We start from the raw sequence: 22967 nt of genomic DNA, 5'->3' as shown, positions 1-22967 counted from the left end.
CTCTTTCTGACTTTCTTTACTCTGTATGACAGGCTCTAGGTCCATCCACCTCACTACAAATAACTCAATTCCATTTCTCTTTATGGCTGAGTAATATTCCATTGTATATACGTGCCACATCTTCTTTATCCATTCATCTGTTGATGGACACTTCGGTTGCTTCCATGTCCTGACTATTGTAAATAGAGCTGCAGTGAACATTGTGGTACATGACTCTTTTTGAATTATGGTTTTCTGAGGGTGTATGCCCAGTAGTGGGATTGCTGGGTTGTATGGTAGTTCTATTTTTAGTTTTTTAAGGAACCTCCATACTGTTCTCCATAGTGGCTGTATCAATTTCCATTCTCACCAACAGTGCAAGAGGGTCCCCTTTTCTCCACACCCTCTCCAGCATTTATTGTTTGTAGATATTTTGATGATGGCCATTCTGACTGGTGTGAGATGATATCTCATTGTAGTTTTGATTTGCATTTCTCTAATGATTAATGATACTGAGCATTCTTTCATGTGTTTGTTGGCAATCTGTATATCTTCTTTGGAGAAATGTCTCTTTAGGTCTTCTGCCCATTTTTTGGATTGGGCTGCTTGTTTTTTTGATATTGAGCTGCATGAGCTGCTTGTAAATTTTGGAGATTAATCCTTTGTCAGTTGCTTCATTTGCAAATAGTTTCTCCCATTCTGAGGGTTGTCTTTTGGTCTTGTTTATGGTTTCCTTTGCTGTGCAAAAGCTTTGAAGTTTCATTAGGTCCCATTTGTTTATTTTTGGTTTTATTTCCATTACTCTAGGAGGTGGGTCAGAAAGGATCTTGCTGTGATTTATGTCATAGAGTGTTCTGCCTATGTTTTCCTCTAAGAGTTTGATAGTGTCTGGCCTTACATTTAGGTCTTTAATCCATTTTGAGCTTATTTTTGTGTATGGTGTTAGGGAGTGATCTAATCTTATACTTTTACATGTACCTGTCCAGTTTTCCCAGCACCACTTATTGAAGAGGCTGTCCTTTCTCCACTGTACATTCCTGCCACCTTTATCAAAGATAAGGTGTCCATATGTGCGTGGGTTTATCTCTGGGCTTTCTATCCTGTTCCATTGATCTACCTTTCTGTTTTTGTGCCAGTACCATACCGTCTTGATAACTGTAGCTTTGTAGTATAGTCTGAAGTCAGGAAGCCTGATTCCTCCAGTTCCTTCTTTCATTCTCAAGATTGCTTTGGCTATTCGGGGTCTTTTGTGTTTCCATACAAATTGCAAAATTTTTTGTTCTAGTTCTGTGAAAAATGCCAGTGGTAGTTTGATAGGGATTGCATTGAATCTATAGATTGCTTTGGGTAGTAGAGTCATTTTCACAATGTTGATTCTTCCAATCCAAGAACATGGTATATCTCTCCATCTATTTGTATCATCTTTAATTTCTTTCATCAGTGTCGTATAAGTTTCTGCATACAGGTCTTTTGTCTCCTTAGGTAGGTTTATTCCTAGATATTTTATTCTTTTTGTTGCAATGGTAAATGGGAGTGTTTTCTTGATTTCACTTTCAGATTTTTCATCATTAGTATATAGGAATGCCAGAGATTTCTGTGCATTAATTTTGTATCCTGCCACTTTACCAAATTCATTGATTAGCTCTAGTAGTTTTCTGGTAGCATCTTTAGGATTCTCTATGTATAGTATCATGTCATCTGCAAACAGTGACAGCTTTACTTCTTCTTTTCCGATTTGGATTCCTTTTATTTCCTTTTCTTCTCTGATTGCTGTGGCTAAAACTTCCAAAACTATGTTGAATAAGAGTGGTGAGAGTGGGCAACCTTGTCTTGTTCCTGATCTTAGTGGAAATGCTTTCAGTTTTTCACCATTGAGGATGATGTTGGCTGTGGGCTTGTCATATATGGCCTTTATTATGTTGAGGAAAGTTCCCTCTATGCCTACTTTCTGCAGGGTTTTTATCATAAATGGGTGTTGAATTTTGTCAAAAGCTTTCTCTGCATCTATTGAGCTGATCATATGGTTTTTCTCCTTCAATTTGTTAATATGGTTTATCACATTGATTGATTTGCGTATATTGAAGAATCCTTGCATTCCTGGAATAAACCCCACTTGATCATGGTGTATGATCCTTTTAATGTGCTGTTGGATTCTGTTTGCTAGTATTTTGTTGAGGAGTTTTGCATCTATGATCATCAGTGATATTGGCCTGTAGTTTTCTTTCTTTGTGACATCCTTGTCTGGTTTTGGTATCAAGGTGATGGTGGCCTCGTAGAAGGAGTTTGGGAGTGTTCCTCCCTCTGCTATATTTTGGAAGGGTTTGAGAAGGATAGGTGTTAGCTCTTCTCTAAATGTTTGATAGAATTCGCCTGTGAAGCCATCTGGTCCTGGGCTTTTGTTTGTTGGAAGATTTTTGATCACAGTTTCAATTTCAGTGCTTGTGATTGGTCTGTTCATATTTTCTATTTCTTCCTGATTCAGTCTTGGCAGGTTGTGCATTTCTAAGAATTTGTCCATTTCTTCCAGGTTGTCCATTTTATTGGCATAGAGTTGCTTGTAGTCATCTCTCATGATCTCTTTTGTTTCTGCAGTGTCAGTTGTTACCTCTCCTTTTTCATTTCTAATTCTATTGATTTGAGTCTTCTCCCTTTTTTTCTTGATGAGTCTGGCTAGTGGTTTATCTATTTTGTTTATCTTCTCAAAGAACCAGCCTTTAGTTTTATTGATCTTTGCTATTGTTTCCTTCATTTCTTTTTCATTTATTTCTGATCTGATTTTTATGATTTCTTTCCTTCTGCTAGCTTTGGGGTTTTTTTGTTGTTCTTTCTCTAATTGCTTGAGGTGCAAGGTTAGGTTGTTTATTCGAGATGTTTCCTGCTTCTTAAGGTGGGCTTGTATTGCTATAAACTTCCCCCTTAGAACTGCTTTTGCTGCATCCCACAGGTTTTGGGTCGTTGTGTCTCCATTGTCATTTGTTTCTAGGTATTTTTTGATTTCCTCTTTGATTTCTTCAGTGATCACTTCATTATTAAGTAGTGTATTGTTTAGCCTCCATGTGTTTGTATTTTTTACAGCTCTTTTCCTGTAATTGATATCTAGTCTCATGGCGTTGTGGTCAGAAAAGATACTTGATACAATTTCAATTTTCTTAAATTTACCAAGACTTGATTTGTGACCCAAGATATGCTCTATCCTGGAGAATGTTCCACGAGCACTTGAGAAAAGTGTGTATTCTGTTGTTTTTGGATGGAGTGTCCTATAAATATCAATTAAGTCCATCTTGTTTAATGTATCATTTAAAGCTTGTGTTTCCTTATTTGTTTTCATTTTGGATGATCTGTCCATGGGTGAAAGTGGGGTGTTTAAGTCCCCTACTATGAATGTGTTAGTGTCCATTTCCCCTTTTATGGCTGTTAGTATTTGCCTTATGTATTGAGGTGCTCCTATGTTGGGTGCATAAATATTTACAATTGTTATATCTTCTTCTTGGATCGATCCCTTGATCATTATGTAGTGTCCTTCTTTGTCTCTTTTAATAGTCCTTATTTTAAAGTCTATTTTGTCTGATATGAGAATTGCTACTCCAGCTTTCTTTTGGTTTCCATTTGCATGGAATATCTTTTTCCATCCCCTTACTTTCAATCTGTATGTGTCTCTAGGTCTGAAGTGGGTCTCTTGTAGACAGCATATATAAGGGTCTTGTTTTTGTATCCATTCAGCTAATCTGTGTCTTTTGGTGGGAGCATTTAGTCCATTTACATTTAAGGTAATTATCGATATGTATGTTCCTATTCCCATTTCTAAATTGTTTTGGGTTCGTTATTATAGGTCTTTTCCTTCTCTTGTGTTTCTTGCCTAGAGAAGTTCCTTTAGCATTTGTTGTAGAGCTGGTTTGGTGGTGCTGAACTCTCTCAGCTTTTGCTTGTCTGTAAAGCTTTTAATTTCTCCATCAAATCTGAATGAGATCCTTGCTGGGTAGAGTAGTCTTAGCTGCAGGTTTTTCTCCTTCATCACTTTCAGTATGTCCTGCCACTCCCTTCTGGCTTGTAGGGTTTCTGCTGAGAGAGCAGCTGTTAACCTTATGGGGATTCCCTTATGTGTTATTTGTTGTTTTTCCCTTGCTGCTTTTAATATGCTTTCTTTGTATTTAATTTTTGACAGTTTGATTAATATGTGTCTTGGCGTATTTCTCCTTGGATTTATCCTGTATGGGACTCTCTGTGCTTCCTGGACTTGATTAACTATTTCCTTTCCCATATTAGGGAAGTTTTCAACTATAATCTCTTCAAATATTTTCTCAGTCCCTTTCTTTTTCTCTTCTTCTTCTGGAACCCCTATAATTCGAATGTTGGTGCGTTTAATGTTGTCCCAGAGGTCTCTGAGACTGTCCTCAGTTCTTTTCATTCTTTTTTCTTTATTCTGCTCTGCAGTAGTTATTTCCACTATTTTATCTTCCAGGTCACTTATCCGTTCTTCTGCCTCAGTTATTCTGCTATTGATCCCATCTAGAGTACTTTTAATTTCATTTATTGTGTTGTTCATCGTTGCTTGTTTCATCTTTATTTCTTCTAGGTCCTTGTTAACTGTTTCTTGCATTGTGTCCATTCTATTTCCAAGATTTCGGATCATCCTTACTATCATTATTCTGAATTCTTTTTCAGGTAGACTGCCTATTTCCTCTTCATTTGTTAGGTCTGGTGCATTTTTATCTTGCTCCTTTATCTGCTGTGTGTTTTTCTGTCTTCTCATTTTGCTTATCTTACTGTGTTTGGGGTCTCCTTTTTGCAGACTGCAGGTTCGTAGTTCCCGCTGTTTTTGATGTCTGTCTCCAGTGGCTAAGGTTGGTTCAGTGGGTTGTGTAGGCTTCCTGGTGGAGGGGACTAGTGCCTGTGTTGTGGTGGATGAGGCTGGATCTTGTCTCTCTAGTGGGCAGGTTCACATCTGGTGGTGTGTTTTGGGGTGTCTGTGGCCTTATTATGATTTTAGGCAGCCTCTCTGCTAATGGGTGGGGTTGTGTTCCTGTTTTGCTAGTTGTTTGGCATAGGTTGTCCAGCACTGTGGCTTGCTGGTCGTTGAGTGAAGCTGGGTGCTGGTGTTAAGATGGAGGTCTCTGGGAGATTTTCGCCGTTTGATATTATGTGGAGCTGGGAGGTCTCTTGTGGACCAGTGTCCTGAAATTGGCTCTCCTACCTCAGAGGCAGAGCCCTGACTCCTGGCTGGAGCACCAAGAGCCTTTCATCCACACGGCTCAGAATAAAAGGGAGAAAAAGTAGAGGGAATTAGTAGAAGTATGAGGAAAGAAAGAAGGAAAGGAGGGAAGGAAGGAAGGAAGAAAGAAGGAAGCAAAGAAGGAAAGAAGGCAAGAAGGAAAGAAAGGGAGGGAGGGAGGGAGGGAGGGAGGAAGGAAGGAGGGAAAGAAGGAAAAACAGAAAGAAAGAAGATACAGTAAAAATAAAATAAAGTATAATAAAGTTATTGAATTAAAAAATTCTTATTTAGAAAAAAAAAAGGGACGGATAGAACCTTAGGACAGATGTTGGAAGCAAAGCTATACAGACAAAATCTTACACAGAAGCATACACATACACCCTCACTAAAAGAGGTAAAGGGGGAAAAATCATAAATCTTGCTGTCAGAGACCACCTCCTCAATTTGGGATGATTCGTTGTCTAAAGGAGGGAAGGAAGGAAGGAAAGAAAGAAAGAAAGAAAGAACGAAGGTAAAGTATAATAACGTTATTAAAATTAAAATTGATTATTAAGAAAAAAATTAAAAAAAAAAACCATGGACGGATAGAACCCTAGGACAAATGGTGGAAGCAAAACTATACAGACAAGATCTCACACAGAAGCATACACATACACACTCACAAAAAGAGGAAGAGGGGAAAAAAATCATAGATCTTGCCCTCGAAGCCCACCTCCTCAATTTGGGATGATTGGTTGTCTATTCAGGTATTCCACAGATGCAGGGTATATCAAGTTGATTGTGGAGCTTTAATCGGCTGCTTCTGAGGCAGCTGGGAGAGATTTCCTTTCTCTTCTTTGTTCTCACAGCTCCCAGGGGCTCAGCTTTGGATTTGGCCCTGCCTCTGCGTGTAGGTCGCTGGAGGGCGTCTGTTTTGTGCCCAGACAGGACGGGGTTAAAGGAGCCGCTGGTTCTGGGGCTCTGGCTCAGTCAGGCCGGGGAGAGGGAGGGACACGGAGTGCGGGCCGATCCTGCGGTGGCAGAGGCTGGCGTGACGTTGCACCAGCCTGAGGCCCGCCGTGCGTTCTCCCGGGGAAGTTGTCCCTGGATCCCGGGACCCTGGCGGTGGCGGGCTGCACAGGCTCCGCGGAAGAGGGGTGTGGAGAGTGACCTGTGCTCGCACACAGGCCCCTTGGTGTCGGCAGCAGCAGCCTTAGCGTCTCCCGCCCGTCTCTGGGGTCCGCGCTTTTAGCCGCGGCTCGCGCCCGTCTCTGGGGTTCGCGCTTTTAGCCGCGGCTCGCGCCCGTCTCTGGAGCTCCTTTAAGCAGTGCTCTTAAACCCCTCTCCTCACGCACCAGGAAACAAAGAGGGAAGAAAAAGTCTCTTGCCTCTTCGGCAGGTGCAGACTTTTCCCCGGACTCCCACCCGGCTAGCCGTGGTGCACCAACCCCTTCAGGCTATGTTCAAGCCGCCAACCCCAGTCCTCTCCCGGCGCTCCGACCGAAGCCGGAGCCTCAGCTCCCAGCCCCGCCCGCCCCGGCGGGTGAGCAGACAAGCCTCTTGGGCTGGTGAGTGCTGGTCGGCACCGATCCTCTGTGCGGGAATCTCCCCGCTTTGGCCTCCGCACCCGTTGCTGTGCACTCCTCCGTGGCTTTGAAGCTCCCCCCTCCGCCTCCCGCAGTCTCCGCCCACGAAGGGGCTTCCTAGTGTGTGGAACCTTTTCCTCCTTCACAGCTCCCTCCCACTGGTGCAGGTGCCGTCCCTATTCTTTTGTCTGTTTTTTCTTTTGCCCTACCCAGGTACGTGGGGAGTTTCTTGCCTTTTGGGAGGTCTGAGGTCTTCTGCCAGCCTTCAGTAGGTGTTCTGTAGGAGTTGTTCCACGTGTAGATGTATTTCTGGTGTATCTGTGGGGAGGAAGGTGATCTCCGCGTCTTACTCTTCCGCCATCTTCAAGGTCCCCCGAGGCTGTCTTTTCTCCACTGTATATTCTTGCCTCCTTTATCAAAGATAAGGTGACCATATGTGTGTGGGTTTATCTCTGGGCTTTCTATCCTGTTCCATTGATCTGTATTTCTGTTTTTGTGCCAGTGCCATGCTGTCTTGACTATTGTAGCTTTGTAGTATAGTCTGAAGTCAGGGAGCCTGATTCCTCCAGCTTCGTTTTTCTTTCTCAAGATTGCTTTGGCTATTCAGGGTCTTTTGTGTTTCCATACAAATTGTAAAATTTTTTGTTCTAGTTCTGTGAAAAGCGCCAGTGGGAGTTTGATAGGGATTGCATTGAATCTGTAGATTGCTTTGGGTAGTAGAGTCATTTTCACAATGTTGATTCTTCCAATCCAAGAACATGGTATATCTCTCCATCTCTTTGTATCATCTTTAATTAATTTCATCAGTGTATTATAGTTTTCTGCATACAGGGCTTTTGTCTCCTTAGGTAGGTTTATTCCCAGATATTTTATGCTTTTTGTTGCAATGGTAAATGGGAGTGTTTTCTTAATTTCACTTTCAGATTTTTCATCATTAGTGTATAGGAATGCTAGAGATTTCTGTGCATTAATTTTGTATCCTGCTACTTTACCAAATTCATTGATTAGCTGTAGTAGTTTTCTGGTAGCATCTTTAGGATTCTCTGTGTGTAGTATCATGTCATCTGCAAACAGTGACAGCTTTTCTTCTTTTCCAATTTGGATTCCTTTTATTTCTTTTTCTTCTCTGATTGCTGTGGCTAAAACTTCCAAAACTATGTTGAATAATAGTGGTGAGAGTGGGCAACCTTGTCTTGTTCCTGATCTTAGTGGAGATTGTTTCAGTTTTTCACCACTGAGGATGATGTTGGCTGTGGGTTTGTCATATATGGCCTTTATTATGTTGAGGTAAGTTCCCTCTGTGTCTACTTTCTGGAGGGTTTTTATTATAAATGGGTGTTGAATTTTGTCAAAAGCTTTCTCTGCATCTATTGAGCTGATCATATGGTTTTTCTCCTTCAATTTGTTAATATGGTGTATCACATTGATTGATTTGTGTATATTGAAGAATCCTTGCATTCCTGGGATAAACCCCACTTGATCATGGTGTATGATCCTTTTAATGTGCTGTTGGATTCTGTTTGCTAGTATTTTGTTGAGGATTTTTGCATCTATGTTCATCAGTGATATTGGCCTGTAGTTTTCTTTCTTTGTGGCTTCTTTGTCTGGTTTTGGTATCAGGGTGATGGTGGCCTTGTAGAATGAGTTTGGGAGTGTTCCTCCCTCTGCTATATTTTGGAAGAGTTTGAGAAGGATAGGTGTTAGCTCTTCTCTAAATGTTTGATAGAATTCGCCTGGGAAGCGCCCTGGTCCTGGGCTTCTGTTTGTTGGAAGATTTTTAATCACAGTTTCAATTTCAGTGCTTCTGATTAGTCTGTTAATATTTTGTTTCTTCCTCGTTCAGTCTCAGAAAGTTGTGCATTTCTAAGAATTTGTCCATTTCTTCCAGGTTGTCCATTTTATTGGCATACAGTTGCTTGTAGTAATCTCTAGCCAGACCCTGTTTATTTATGGACATTTAAGTTACTATTTCCATTCTTTCGCTGTTAGAAATAATATCACAACAGTAACTTCCTCACTTCCCCAGTTGCTCTTGGTTTAATTTGTTTGTGGTCATATTTATTTTCAAATTTGATGTAAGGTTAAAGAAGAATGAGATTTTTGTGTTTAGCTAACGACGTAGGTTTAGAAAGGTCAGGGGGTAGTGCTCAGATCAGTCCCAGGAGGAAGCTGCACCGTCAGAGCCACCTCGTTGGCATTGCTCCTGAAAACTTCCACTTGATCTTTTGGCTGGCAGCTTGCATGGCAGGGTGCTTTCAGAAACCGATCTTGAGAAACAGCATTATAATTTCTGTAAGGAAGTCAGTGAGGGCCATACATGACACAGAGTCCTTGCTTTGAGTTCAGAGGAGAAACCTCTGTCGCATTTCTATTTGATGGATGGTGTGAATTCCGTAATTGACTCTTTTAGCAACTTAAAGCCCACAACTGATTGATTCTATAGCACACCTTTAGCAAGTAAGTGCACAGGACTTGATGGCATGTCTTTTATGTACTAAGCTTATTCTTGGTTCCATCTGATGAGGTTTTTCCCCAACACATCCCCTTTGTTCCAATTTTCTCACTTAATCTTTTATTATCTTGTTGGAGGTGCTTTGCGAATTGCCTCGGTATCCACTGGTGATTGGTTACAGGACACCCCCCTCCCCCCAGCAAATACCAAAATCTGGGGCGCTTAATTCTCCTTATATAAAATGGCGTTAGTATTTGTATAGAGCCTACGCACATCCTCCTGTGTACTTTACATTATCTCTAGATTATTTATAATACCTAATACAATGTCAATGCTATGTAGGTAGTTGTTGGCACTCTGCTAATTCAAGTTTTGTGTTTTGGAACTTTCCGGAACTTTTCCCCCAGTGTTTTTGATCCATGCTTAGTTGAATCTGTGGATGTGCAGCCTGCAGATAGGGAGGGCCGACTATGTTTCATGAGAAATGAATAAAAATATTTATCTCTTCATAGCGTGGTGTCTACTTCATAGGTACTCAATACATGTTGAATAAACGAGTTTTGCTAATTGTTTAACAGGATATGAGGAACTTGCGACTTGCTTATAAACAGGAAGAACAGAGTAAACTAGGGATATTTGATAACCTCAACAAACATGCATTTCCTCTTTCCAATGGGCAGGTACGTACACCAAGATAAATCTTTTTATGTGGGGGTCTAAATGCCTTCACAGAGGTGTAAAAATTTCATGTTTAACTGTTCTTTCTTCCAGAGGTTTCCTTTATCTGTTTTCTCTCTGTTGGTAACTAATATTAGAATATTTTAAATTTGTCAGTTCTGTGTAGGATGAAGAAAACTGCCAACTTGTTGCTTCAAAATTTACAGATTAAAGTAGGAATCTTAATACATTCAGCTCATAACTGAATGAAAAGCTTTAATAGCAGGCATATGACATAGCAAAGAAATGCTGACATATGTATTTTGTGGTTTTGTATCCAGACACTCTTTGCATTCAACTATAAAGAAAACTTTCCAGTGAATGGATGGAAAATTTATGATCCAGTATCTGAATATAAAAGACAGGTAAAGTGTGTTGCTTATCAATCGGGAAATAACAGGTTGAGCATGTTTTTCCTAAGAGGGTAGAAATGTAGTGGAGACGAGACCTTTTGAAACAAGTTGTCCATGGGTGTAACTCACTTGGCTTGTGGGTTCTTCAGCTCTGGATGTCCGTTCTCCCCATACCAAACCTTTGGTTATGGCACTGTTTGTTCTTCCTTTTTCCAGAGTGCAAGTGGAGTACAGGGACGGGGGTTGACAAACCAAACCAGCCAGATGGTTTTTATTACATATTCTGGTAGCAAATGAATGAGTAAGGATCAAAACCAGTGGTTTAAGTTAGATTTTAAGTATATGGCATGGCTACATCAGTCTGATGAGGTGTTCCTATACCTAGAAGCTCTTTAGTGCATTGTTAGTTTGAAGATATTCCAACAAGACGTTATTTTCATGACATTTACTCTTTGCCTGCACCTTATATTTGGTATGGTGATTTTATATTCCTTATTTTAGACATTTTTAAGAACTTTCTGCTTCTCTAAATGACTTCCATGGGTATTTTTAAGAACAGCACTATGCTCATTTGTTATAGAAAACATGACAAGAAATGCATACGACTGGGATTCAAGTATACAATTTTCATGTTTTAGTATGTTTGGAAATTATGCTTCATTAGGTTTTTTTTTAATGAATTAGGTAGGAAATGGGTTATATCAAATAAATGTATATTTAAACTTTTAAGTAGCAATGAACAATGAATTACAAATGGATTTTAGTAGAAAATAAGAAATGAGGACTTCCCTAGCGGTCAAGTGGTTAAGACTCCACGCTTCCACTGCAGAGGGCTCGGGTTTGATCCCTGGTCGGGGAACTAAGATCCCACATGCCATGGCCAAAAAAATTAATAAATAAATTTTTGAAAAAAAAGAAAAGAAAAGAAGAAATGGATGTGGTTCATGCTTAGTACTTTTTGAAAGTGTAAAAGTGTGCTCCTCTCCACCCCCTGACTTTCCTCTGACACCCTGCAGGGCTTGCCAAATGAGAGTTGGAAAATATCCAAAGTAAACAGTAATTATGAGCTCTGTGACACCTACCCCGCCATCATTGTCGTGCCAACTAGTGTAAAAGATGACGACCTTTCAAAAGTGGCAGCGTTTCGAGCAAAAGGCAGAATCCCAGTAAGTAATAAACATTGTCATGTAGATATAAACGTGTACTGTATTCGATCTAACATGGAAAAAAGCAAGACAGAAAAAAATTAGTGAATCATCCTTGAGAAAATGCATTCTTTCTTAGATACTGAGTGCAAGGCTCTACCTATACTGGAAGGGGCACCATTGCAAAAGTAGACAGCAGCCAGCAGGGGGTGAAGTTTTTTAAACAACTTTGTTGGTATATAAAAAACCTCCATGTGTTTAATGGATACAATCTGATGAGTTTGGATATATGTGTACACCCAGGATTCTATCACCACAGTGAAGCAGGGAGCGAACGATTTTGAGACCCGAGTTTGTGCTCTGGTATAACCCTGAGTCACTTGGCTGCTGGAGGAAAATGGGAGGTTGGGGGGCTTAGCTTTAGATTTCATTAAGAGACTGTATATTTACTTTGTCCTCATATGGCCACGTATGCCACTGTTGAGATCCAAAGGTGTTTTTAAATTAGGAAACAAAATAAAACTAGTCAATCAAATAGAAATGGGGCTTGATGTCAGTCATAGTTTGACTTAGTCTCTGGTTTTCTTAGAATCATAGAATTTTAAAGGTAGACGGGGATTCTTAGAGCTCATTTAGTCAGACTTCTTTCAGCCTGACCCAAACATTGAGTCCCAGGGCCACTATCACGCTGTCCTCAGGCTGACTCCTCCCCTTTGAGGAAAATATGCCGAAGCAGCTGTGCTTGAGAAGAGAACTTGTTTTCACTACCTGGTCATAGAGCACGTATTATTTTAGGACCGTACTAATATTTATGGCTTTCAAACACTAGGTGTTGTCATGGATTCATCCAGAAAGTCAGGCAACGATTACCCGTTGCAGCCAGCCACTTGTGGGTCCCAATGATAAACGCTGCAAGGAAGATGAGAAGTACTTGCAAACGATAATGGATGCTAATGCGCAGGCTCACAAACTCATCATCTTTGATGCCCGGCAAAACAAGGTCGCCAGCACCAACAAGGTACATTATTGATACTGCTGCAGAAGTTTTTCTCCTGTACTGTTTGTAAGTCATCATGCCATTCAAATAGCCCAGGGAAGGTGGACTTTTGCGGTGTAGCCCACAGCTGGGCCTCCTGGGTCCCTAGCCCTTGGGAATCCTGTCGTCTCATTGCCCCTCCACAATCCTGTCTGCTGAACTAATTAAGTAAAGACCCAGAAAGAGAATGATCGCCTAGAGAATCTAGTAAGTATTTTAATGAAAGGATCATGAGGCCCTTGGAAGTCCCTTTAACCTGTGAACTATGGTGATTGCTTGATTAATTCATATCTGCCTGAAGTTCTGTTAGATTGGAGTCAGCTATGTGAAACAAGGCAGATACACAAAGTTGCCATCCGCACCCAGCTCCCATCTGATCCCCACCAGCTGAAGAGGCCCAGGCTGTGCTGTCAAGCCTCCAGTACCCGCTTTCCAACGGGAAGGGCTCTGAACGGCGTCATTTCTGTTTCCCGCAAATGACTTGCTGAGAGTGTGGTCCTGCAGGCAGGCCTCTGGCAGTCAGAGTCCTGACCCCTCCACAAGGAGTCTCAGGTATGAGGATGGTGGCCACAGCCCTTACCATCTCATGCCTACCTGTAAGGTGATGCTCGGGTAATCAACATGCAGTGAGCACGTACTAGGGACAAGGTGCTGGGGGAAACACCAGGACAGACGAGGCTACATGTAGGAGGTGCCAGCTCGGTGTTCCGGGGGAGCTCGTGCCGCTGGGCGAGGCTTCACAGAGGAGGTGGCGTTTGAGCTGGCCCTGGGTGATCAGCGGGATGAGACGGGCAGGGCACTCTAGACAGCACGAGGCCCCTTCAGCAGTGCGCCAGAGCATGCCATTCATGAGAATGGCAAGCGGGGGGGGGGGTGTCTGAGGGTTCCCCCGCCGTGTCCCCCTAAGCAGTGCTTGGGGGTCTTTGTTTCTCGTGGCAGCTTGTGCCCCTTCTTTGCTCACTGATGAGTCCATCGTTGACCACAGTCTCCAAAGAGCCAACGTCTTGCGCCCCCCGTCTCACTCTCGGGAGGATCCCTTCTCTCTTACTTCAAAGAGCAAACAAGCCGTCAGGTGCACCCATGGCCCTTGAGGCACATGCCTGCCAAGCGGCCCCCACCGTGAGGCGGGGTGGCGGGGGGCGTGCAGCGTGCTCCGCGGGAGTGTGGAGGCAGCGTGGTTGTTTGCACCTGACCGTGGGCAGTTACTGCCTCTATCTAGACCACGATCCCCTCATCTGAACTGGGAGCGGCAGCACACCTCCTTCCTGGGGTGGATGTGAAGTTGCATGGGTGCCTGTCCCAGAGAAAGCTTTCGGGTCAAGTTTGCCATCTCTGCTACTGACCCGGAGTGGACGGCCCCATTCTCTTGACTCTCATGACATCTCTGCCCTGGACCACCCCCTCTCTGTACCCTGGCCGGCTCAGCCTCCTTCACTGCTTCCTCTCCCTCTTCCCAACTGGCAGATGGCAGCACGCCTGGAACCCAGTCTGGGGTCCTCTTTTCTCCTTTGCCCAGTCTCGCTGGGCCATCTCCTCCAGTGCCCTGATTCTCAACACTCCCTATGTGTTCAGTTTGCCACCCAAGTTTCTATCATGCTCTGATCCCTCCTGAGGTCCAGATGGGATTTCCATCCCGTCGTCTGGTTGGCATCCCCTCTTGGCTGTCTCCCAGGTAACAAAACCTCAGTGTATCCAGACCAGCCTAAGAGACAGGGTAGTGAGAACCCTCAGCTTTGTGTTCAGTTACATGTGGGGTTTCCTCCCTGCTCTGCCACTTAGTGCTCGATAGAACCCTGAGCAAGTTACTTAACCTCTCCAGAAGCCTCTTCTGTAACAGGGGAGCTGTCTCCCCTACAGTCTCTCATGTAGAGGGCTGCATAAGGATTGAAATTGGGTGAGGAGAATGCACAGTGCCGGGTGTATCAGTATAGGATGCTGAGAGGCTAGCCCCACCCTGCCCCGGGGTCTGGCCTGGCACTGAGTGGTGGTGTCAGCTACTGAGTCGGGGAAGCTGGGAGAGGACCAGGGTGGGGAGAAAGATGGGCAGCGCGTGAGTTTCCTGAGGTGCTGAACCAATGGCCACAAACTTGGCGGCTTAAAACAGCACTCGTTTATTCTCGCACAGTTCCGGCGTCTGGCAGCACTGTGCTCCTTCTGAAGGCTTCCGGGGAGATCCATTCCCTGCGTTTTTGGGCTTCTGGTGGCTCCTCTGTGCACGTGGCTACCGCCCTCCAGTCCCTGCCCCTGTCTTCCCACAGCCTCCCCCTCATTGTGTCTCTGGGTCTTCTCCTCCCCGACTGGAACAAAGAGCTGCTGGCTGGTGGGCGGGGTCGTCTCTCAATGGAGGACCCGATGGTGAGTGGCATTGTATGTTAATTCAAAAGTCCAGACTCCATTATGGAGGGTTTCCAGTCAACTTTCTTCTTGAGAAAGTGAAGATGCAGGCAAGGAATTTCATTTTAACCTGTTGCAGTTGAGGAGCCTGTGTGGGGACAGTAAAGCTCTGGAGCTCAGAAAAAGGTCAGGTTGGAGGTCGAGTGGAGGTTGCAGCCTTGGAGGGGAGGGGATGAAGTTACCTAAGGAGCCTAGGCCACGTGGGCGGGGCCAGGCACCAGACCGCCTGAAATGCTGTCTGTGGAGGGTAAGAGAGGAACTCAGTGAAGGAAAGGGTGCTCCAGGTGGTCGGGAGGAGACCGCAGAGAAGAAGGGAGAGGTCCCAGATGCCAGGAGAGGAGGAGTGTCCAGGAGAGAACTAGGGGGAGGGGTGTCTTAGCTTGGACAGCTGTAACTAAATATCATAGGCTGGGTAGCATATAAACAGCAATATTTATTTCTCAAAGCTCTGGAAGCTGGAAGTCTAAGATCAAGGCACCAGCAGATTCAGTGTGTGGTGAGAGCCCACTTCCTGGCTGTAGACAGCCCCGTTCTTGCTGTGTCCTCACACTGCCAGAGCAGAAAGGGGCAAGCTCTGTGCCGTCTCTTCTGGGAGGGGCACTAATCCCATCGTGAGGCCGCCTCCTTCATCACCTAATCTTTCCCAGAGGCCACACATTCTAACACCATCCCATCGGGAATTCAGGTTTCAACATGGGAATTTCGGGGGATTCAAACGCTCAGTCTGCAACGTCTTGGGGGAGGTGTGTGGACTTCGGAGTCTGAGGGCATGGGAAACCTGTCCTGCCACTTGCTGCCTTTGGCCTTTGGGAGTTGCCAGCCCTCTCTGAGGCTTTGCTTTTCTCACCTGGGAATCCTCCCTGCTGCCTAGGATCGGTATCCTGGCGGGCCTTCACCAGGTGCTGAGCAGCTGGCTTGAAATCACGAACCCGAGTCCATCCTTCAGCTGCCTCCGTCCCAAGCGGTGTTAGGCTTTCTTCTCCCTGAGGGTTGAGGATGGCCCTGCCGCCACTGCTGCTATGAGCTGATCCTTGGGGACTTGGGGGCCAGTGGGGAACAGTGTCCAGACATCGCTGGCTTCCTTCTGGAACCCTGCTTTGCCCCCATAGAGAGAGGCCTGGCCAGCAGGTTCGAGTCTTTCAGAACTTTCTGAGCCCCCTGCCCCTGTTCCTGCTGGGGTATAGGTGGGGCCCCTTCTCCCCCTCCTTCCCCCTCCTCTGTCTCCAGCCCTCCGGGCGCCTGCTCTCTGTCCTAGCACGGAGTAGGCACTCATGCCCTTTTTCTCCCATGAGCCCATTTTCTGATTGTCATTTGTCTTGTTTGGAGCTTTAGTAATCAGTTTCCAGGCAATAAACTGGCTTTAACTACATTCTCCTGGTTAACACCAGCCCTGAGCACGCACGCCCTCCGTGCTGAAGTGCTTTCTGGGTGTGGGGCCTCTGCCCCAGCCTCAGGTCTCCCTCAGGGGTCCCTGCCCAGCTCGGGGCTTTTCGAGGTAGGTGCTGGGAGAGGTTATAATACATCAGTGCCCGAGTATGGGGGGCGTGCACCGAGCCTTGCACGGATTAGCGTTCATTAAGATCGTTTATTTAGTTAGTATTTAATCCCCACAGTGAGCCCCTGGAGTCTTTCCGGTGAGAAAGCTGGGCGCAGAGAGATGGTGAGGACCCATAGCTACTTGAGTGGCAGACCTGGGATGACGAACCCACGCTCCGTGCCACCAAAGCCTGTGCCTTTAACCCCTCGGCCAGCAGTGTCTTCAGTGGGCACCGAGGATATCATTTATGAAAACATCATCCTGCCACACAGGCAGGACCAAGCTCTAGGCTACTTTGGCCACAGTTTGTGTTCAGAGTGTTCTGTTGAGTGAGAGCGCCTCACGTCATCCTGTACCGGCCAGAGGACAGGCGCATCCAGACCCGATGACGACATTCTCTTCTTTCCCCGCCAATCGTGTTTGCGGCTCCTGAGCTCGAGCAGGTCCTCGGCCCCTGCTCCGCCCCCGGTGGCTGGGCTCCGGTCCCCCGGCATGGCTGTGGCACGGGCTCGGGGCACACTCCCCCACCCCCGCCTCCCTGCCCACCCACCCCAGGCCCACACCCGGGCCGCCGAGCAGGACCCCAGGCTCCGGCCCCGGGCCCCAGGCTCCTGCCAGGCTCCCTGCCTCTCCTGGGCCCTCCAGGGGCTGGGTCAGCCCTTTACAACTCTTCCTCTCCTGGATGGCCCTGCCCCACGCCCTTCGTCCTCGACCCTTCTGCACAGAACACACCCAGCCTCAGACGGGAACTGCCCCCCACCCCGTCCCTACCTCCACAGCCCGGAAACTAGGGTGGCCTCCCCGCTGCGTCCTCCCCTGACCCCCTGCCAGCTCAGCCCACCCTGCTCTTGTGCCCACTCCTTCCCGTGAAGTCTGTCCCAGCTGTGCAGATAAGCCCTCCCCGGAGTCCCCGTCCCCGTCCCCTCGCAGCTGGCTCCGCCGTTCCCCTACCCCCGTGCCCGTCTTGGCCTGGACTCTTCATGGTAAGGCCGCCGAGTACCTTCTTGTCACGACCTCGCGAGCTTTTGACACAGTGAGTACCGTCTCCTTTTTGAAAGACTCTCTTCCCTTTTCTCTTTATCCTCCAGTCTTTGGCCGCTCTCCTCAGTCTCTTTTGCTCTGCATTCCCTAAATGTCGGCTTTCCGCAGGCTCTGGACCTGACTGCTCTCCTCACCACACACGCCGTCCCTGAGCCCTGGACGCCGTCCCCAGAGCCACCGCCCTGCCCCTCTTCCGTGCTCCAGAGCTCTGCGTCCTGCTCCCGAGACAGTTCCACCACTCAAAGCCCAGGGCTCTGTTCCTCCTCCAGAAACCAGTCCACAGTTTACAGTTCAATGCCTTCTAGTCTATTCACAGCGTTGTGAGACAGTCACCACTATCTCATTCCAGAACGCTTCCATAGCCCCAGATGGAAACCCTGTGCCCACTGGCAGTCGCCGCCCATCCTCCACTCTCCCCAACCCCTGTCCCCAACCCCTGTCAACCACTAATTTACTTTCCATGTAGATTTCCTTCTTCTGGACACTTCATATAAATAGAGTCATACACTGTGTGGTTTTATGTGCCTGGCTGCTTTCGCTTGGCGTGATGTTTCTGCGGTTCCTCCATACTGTAGCATGTATCAGTACTCCATGCCTTTGTGTGGCCGAAAAATAGTCCATTGTATGGATACAGCACAGTTTATCCGCTCATTCATTGATGGACATTTGCGTTGCTTCCACCTGATCCCTGTTGTGGATATTCCTGCTATGATTTTTTGTGTACAAGTTTTCATGTGAATACCTGATTTTAGTTGTGCAGGAGTTGGAATTTCTGTACCAGATGGTAGTTCCATGTTTAACTTTTTGAGGAACCATCAGACTGTTTTCCACAGAGACTGTACAGTTTAAATTTCTACCAGCAATGTATTAGGGTTTCAATTTCTCTATATTCTCATAACAGATGTGTCTTGGATGTTGACTTCTGCAAAATATAAGCTAATTGTAGACCAGATTTTGTTATGAGATTACCAAGGGGTGAGCCGTATCCCCCTTTCTTGTTACATTTGCATTTTATTTTACTTAAATTACTTAAATAAATCTCACTGTTTGGAATTTACAAATTGTTTTATATAGAAGTTTTGTGGTAGTACAACTTTATTTTTTAAAATATTTATTTATTTATTTATATTTTTGGCTGCGTTGGGTCTTCGTTGCAGCACACGGGCTTTCTCTAGTTGCGGTGAGTGGGGGCTACTCTTTGTTGCAGTGCGCGGGCTTCTCATTGTGGTGGCTGATCTTGTTGCAGAGCACGTGCTCTAAGCGCGTGGGCTTCAGTAGTCGTGGTGCGTGGGTTTCAGTATCTGTGGCACATGGCTCAGTAGTTGTGGCTCGTGGGCTCTAGAGCACAGGCTCAGTAGTTGTGGCGAACAGGCTTACTTGCCCCGCGGCATGTGGGATCTTCCCGGACCAGGGCTCGAACCCGTGTCCGCTGCATTGGCAGGCGGATTCTTAACCACTGCATCACCAGGGAAGTCCACAGTACAACTTTTTTATTCAGATATATGGTAGAACGTTTTAGAACCCAATTCACCTTGTGTAAGATCCAGTTGTTAATCGTTTTCAAAACTGATGATGGGTGATGGAAGATTGTTGTGGGTTGAACTGTGTTTCCATTAAAAAAAAAATGTGTTGAAGCCCTAACTCTTGGCACCTGTGACTGTGGCCCTGATTTGAAATAGGGTCTTTGCAAATGTAATCAAGTTAAGATGAAGTCGTATGGAATTAGGATGGGTCCTAATCCAGTCTGACTGGTGTCCTTATAAGAAGAGATACAGACACAAGGAGAAGGCCATGTGAAGATGGGGCAGAGATTAACGTATCTATAAACCAGAAACACCTGGGGCCACCAGAAGCTGGAAGAGGCAAAGAAGGGTCCTCCCCAAGAGGGTTCTGAGGGAACACGGCCCTGCCAGTACCTTGATTTTGGACTTCCAGCCTCTAGAACTGAGAGAGGAGAAATTTCTGTCACTTTAAGCCACTCAGATTGTGGTACTCTGTTCCAACAGCCATGGGAAACTCATACAAGGATGTAGGAGGCTTATTATAAACAGATGAGTTTGTCGCTTCTTTAATGGTCTCTATCTGGTTAAAACTAGAAAGAACAGAAAAGTTAACTCAGATGAAGTGACATATATCTTTTGTTTTCACAGGCAAAGGGTGGGGGCTATGAAAGTGAAAGTGCATACCCAAACGCAGAACTCGTGTTCCTGGAGATCCACAACATTCACGTGATGAGAGAGTCGCTGCGAAAACTGAAGGAGATCGCGTACCCGGCCATTGAGGAGGCGCGGTGGCTGTCCAACGTGGACGGGACGCACTGGCTGGAGTACATTCGGGTACAGAGAGGGCCCATCCTTTACGTGCTTTCTGCTTAAGATTTCTCTGCAGCTGGGCCATAAAGCTATCTGTCTGTCTGTCTATCTGGATGGTTTCTTAGCATTGCAAATGAATGCATCTTTGCTGCGTACTTGGGCTTTCATAGTTTCCATGGGCAGCATCCAAACTGTGGTCTTTGTCGGGGGGGGGCGGGTTGTGACATAACAGAAAGCAATAATGCTTGCCTCAGATCAGGTTTTTTTTTTTTTTTTTGCGGTACGCGGGCCTCTCACCGTTGTGGCCTCCCCCGTTGCGGAGCACGGGCTCCGGACGCACAGGCTCAGCGGCCATGGCTCACGGGGCCCAGCCGCTGCGCGGCATGCAGGATCCTCCCGGACCGGGGCATGAACCCGCGTCCCCTGCATCGGCAGGCAGACTCTCAACCACTGCGCCACCAGGGAAGCCCTCAGATCAGGTTTTTAAAGTACTTTGTGGCCCTTTGATAAAGGACCCTATTTACTACTGTAGTTTTTTTCTTAGTGTAAGTTTCTCTTTTTTCCCTCCAGATACTAATGTTTCCTAGTGATTCTTAAATTGATTGCATTCTTGTTTGGTTCATTGACCTGAACTTCCAGTGTTCTCCACAGAATTCTTTTTGCTGTAATAGAAATTAAATGTAGCCTGGTTTAATGTGCCTTCTTTTCTGAAGATGCTTCTTGCTGGGGCAGTAAGAATTGCTGATAAAATAGAATCTGGGAAAACCTCGGTGGTGGTGCACTGCAGCGACGGTTGGGACCGAACATCCCAGCTGACGTCTCTGGCCATGCTGATGTTGGACAGTTATTACCGCACCATTAAAGGATTCGAGGCTCTCATAGAAAAGGAGTGGATAAGCTTTGGACATAGGTTTGCACTGGTAAGTTGAGACAGTGAGGTGCACGCTTCATTATTTTGCTATATCATATGCATATTTGTATCACACATCTCACACACACACACACACACACACGAGACGGCTTTGTGCTCTGTGTGAGACCTGAATTGCCATAAGAGAATGCCATGGACCTCAGCATTGTATGTTCCTGGCAGGGCAATCTTTTTTTTTTTTCCACGTAGGTATGCCTTTATTTTTGTAAAGAATTAAGGTAAAATTCATATAACATAGAATTAACCATCTTAAAGTATATAGTTCCACGGCATTTAGTGCATTCAGTGTTGTGCAACCACTATCTCTATCTAGTTCCAAAACATTTCATCACCCCCAAAAGGACACCCTGTACATATTAAGTAGTCACGCCTCATTTCCCTCTTCCCACCAGCCCCTGGAGACCACTAATGTGCTTTCCATCTCCCTGACATAAGTGGACTCACACAATATTTGTCTCGCTGCGACAGGCTTATTTCACTAAGCACAATGTTCTCAAGGTTTATGCATCTTACGGAACCTATCAAATTTTATCAGTAATTCCTTTTCATGGCTGAGTGGTATTCCATTGTGTGGATATACTGCATTTTGTTTATCCATTCACCTGTTGGTGGACACTTGGGTTATTTCCATCTGTTGGTGATTGTGAATAATGCTGCTGTGAACATTGGTGTACCAGATTTTGCCATACAAAGTACCATAAGACTGGGTGGCTTAAACAACAGAAATTTATTGTCTCATCATTCTGGGGGCTGGAAGTCCAAGATCAAGGTTCTGACAGGGTTGGTTTCTCCTGATGGCTCTCTCCTTGGCTTGCAGACGGCTGCCTTCTTGCTGTGTCCTCACATGGCCTTTCCTCTGTGTGCACACGTCCCTGGTGTCTCTCTGTGTCCAGACTTCCTCTTCTTATAAGAACATGAGTCAGACTGGAACAGCCTCATTTCAACTTAGGGCCTTTAAGGATGTGATTCTCTCCCAATGCACTCACATTCTGTGGTACTGAGGGTTAGGACTTCAACAGTGCTGGACACACAGTGGTGCTCAGTTACGTGTATCCTCCAGTTTTAATCTTCTAGTGACCTTGCGAGGCAGATGCTACCATGGATAGATGGGGAAACTGAGTATGAGCTATCTGCCAAGGTCACCCAGCTATTGAGGGTATAGCCAACCTTCAGGCAGGGGTTTCAAGCCTGCAGTCACTCACCCACTGGGTCTGTCTACTATTCCTTCCCTCGAGTTTCTGTGGATGAGCTCCTACCTGAAGCCAATTTCTCTCCTTGCCCACCTGTCCCGTCATCCGGCTCATGGGTGGTTCCTGCCTCCATCTCCCCTCTCCCCTTGATCGTTTCCATTGATAGAAACGTGCTGTTACTTATCCCATCCTAAAACCCAACCCTCTTGACTGTACTTCCCCCTCCAGGTGTCACCCTGAACATCTGCTCCCCACTACAACAAACCTGCACAAAACTAGTCTGTTCTGGCTCTCACTGTTTCTCTCCTTCTGGTCTCTCTTGAACCCGCTTCAGCCAGGCTTCCTCCTCACGCCCCTGCACCTTCGCCCTGCCACTGCTCTTGTCACAGTCACCAATGGCTGCCACTCTGCCAAGTGCTTCTCCTATTTGGCCTGAGCATTTGATACTGGTCATTGCTCCCTTCTTCTGCAAACACTTTCTTCCCTTGGCTTCTAGGTGGCTGCAACCTTCTGAATTTCCTCCTACCTTCTGGTCCTCCCTCTCTCCCCAACTTCTTCTTTTTTTTTAAACACCTTTATTGGCGTATAATTGCTTACAATGGTGTGTTGGTTTCTGCTGTATCACAAAGTGATTCAGTTATACATATAAAAACATCCCCATGTCTCCTCCCTCTTGCATCTCCCTCCCTCCCACCCTACCTATCCCACCCCTCTAGGTGGTCACAAAACACCGAGCTGACCTCCCTGTGCTATGTGGCTGCTTCCCACTAGCTATCGATTTTACATTTGATAGTGTTTATAAGTCAATGCCACTCTCTCACTTCGTCCCAGCTTACCCTTCCCCCTCCTCGTGTCCTTAACTCCATTCTCTACCTCTGCGTCTTTATTCCTGTTCTGTCCTGAGGTTCTCCAGAAGCATTATTATTATTTTTAGATTCCATATATATGTGTTAGCATGCAGTATTTGTTTTTCTGACTTACTTCACTCTGTACAACAGACTCTAGGTCCATCCACCTCACTACAAATAACTCAGTTTCACTTTTCATGGCTGAGTAATATTCCATTGAATATATGTGCCACATCTTCTTTATCCATTCATCTGTCG

At 45.7% G+C, this 22967-nt stretch overlaps 1 protein-coding gene across 7 annotated transcripts in view; it reads left to right on the top strand.

Annotated features, from left to right (window-relative positions):
• MTMR1 (myotubularin related protein 1) overlaps positions 1-22967 on the top strand; it is a 76042-nt gene that overhangs the window by 28821 nt on the left and 24254 nt on the right. For all 7 annotated transcript variants that reach the window (XM_030846961.3, XM_060292916.2, XM_030846960.3 and 4 more), the window contains 6 exons: positions 9784-9885; positions 10204-10287; positions 11292-11441; positions 12250-12438; positions 19579-19764; positions 20454-20660. In XM_030846961.3, coding sequence (XP_030702821.1) covers positions 9784-9885; positions 10204-10287; positions 11292-11441; positions 12250-12438; positions 19579-19764; positions 20454-20660 — 918 coding nt within the window. The remainder of the gene's footprint in view (positions 1-9783; positions 9886-10203; positions 10288-11291; positions 11442-12249; positions 12439-19578; positions 19765-20453; positions 20661-22967) is intronic.

The sequence above is a fragment of the Globicephala melas genome, chromosome X (assembly GCF_963455315.2).
Source record: "Globicephala melas chromosome X, mGloMel1.2, whole genome shotgun sequence".
NCBI lineage: Eukaryota > Metazoa > Chordata > Mammalia > Artiodactyla > Delphinidae > Globicephala > Globicephala melas.
The sequence above is the reverse complement of the archived record's forward strand: the minus strand, read 5'-3'. Positions and strand labels throughout refer to the sequence as shown.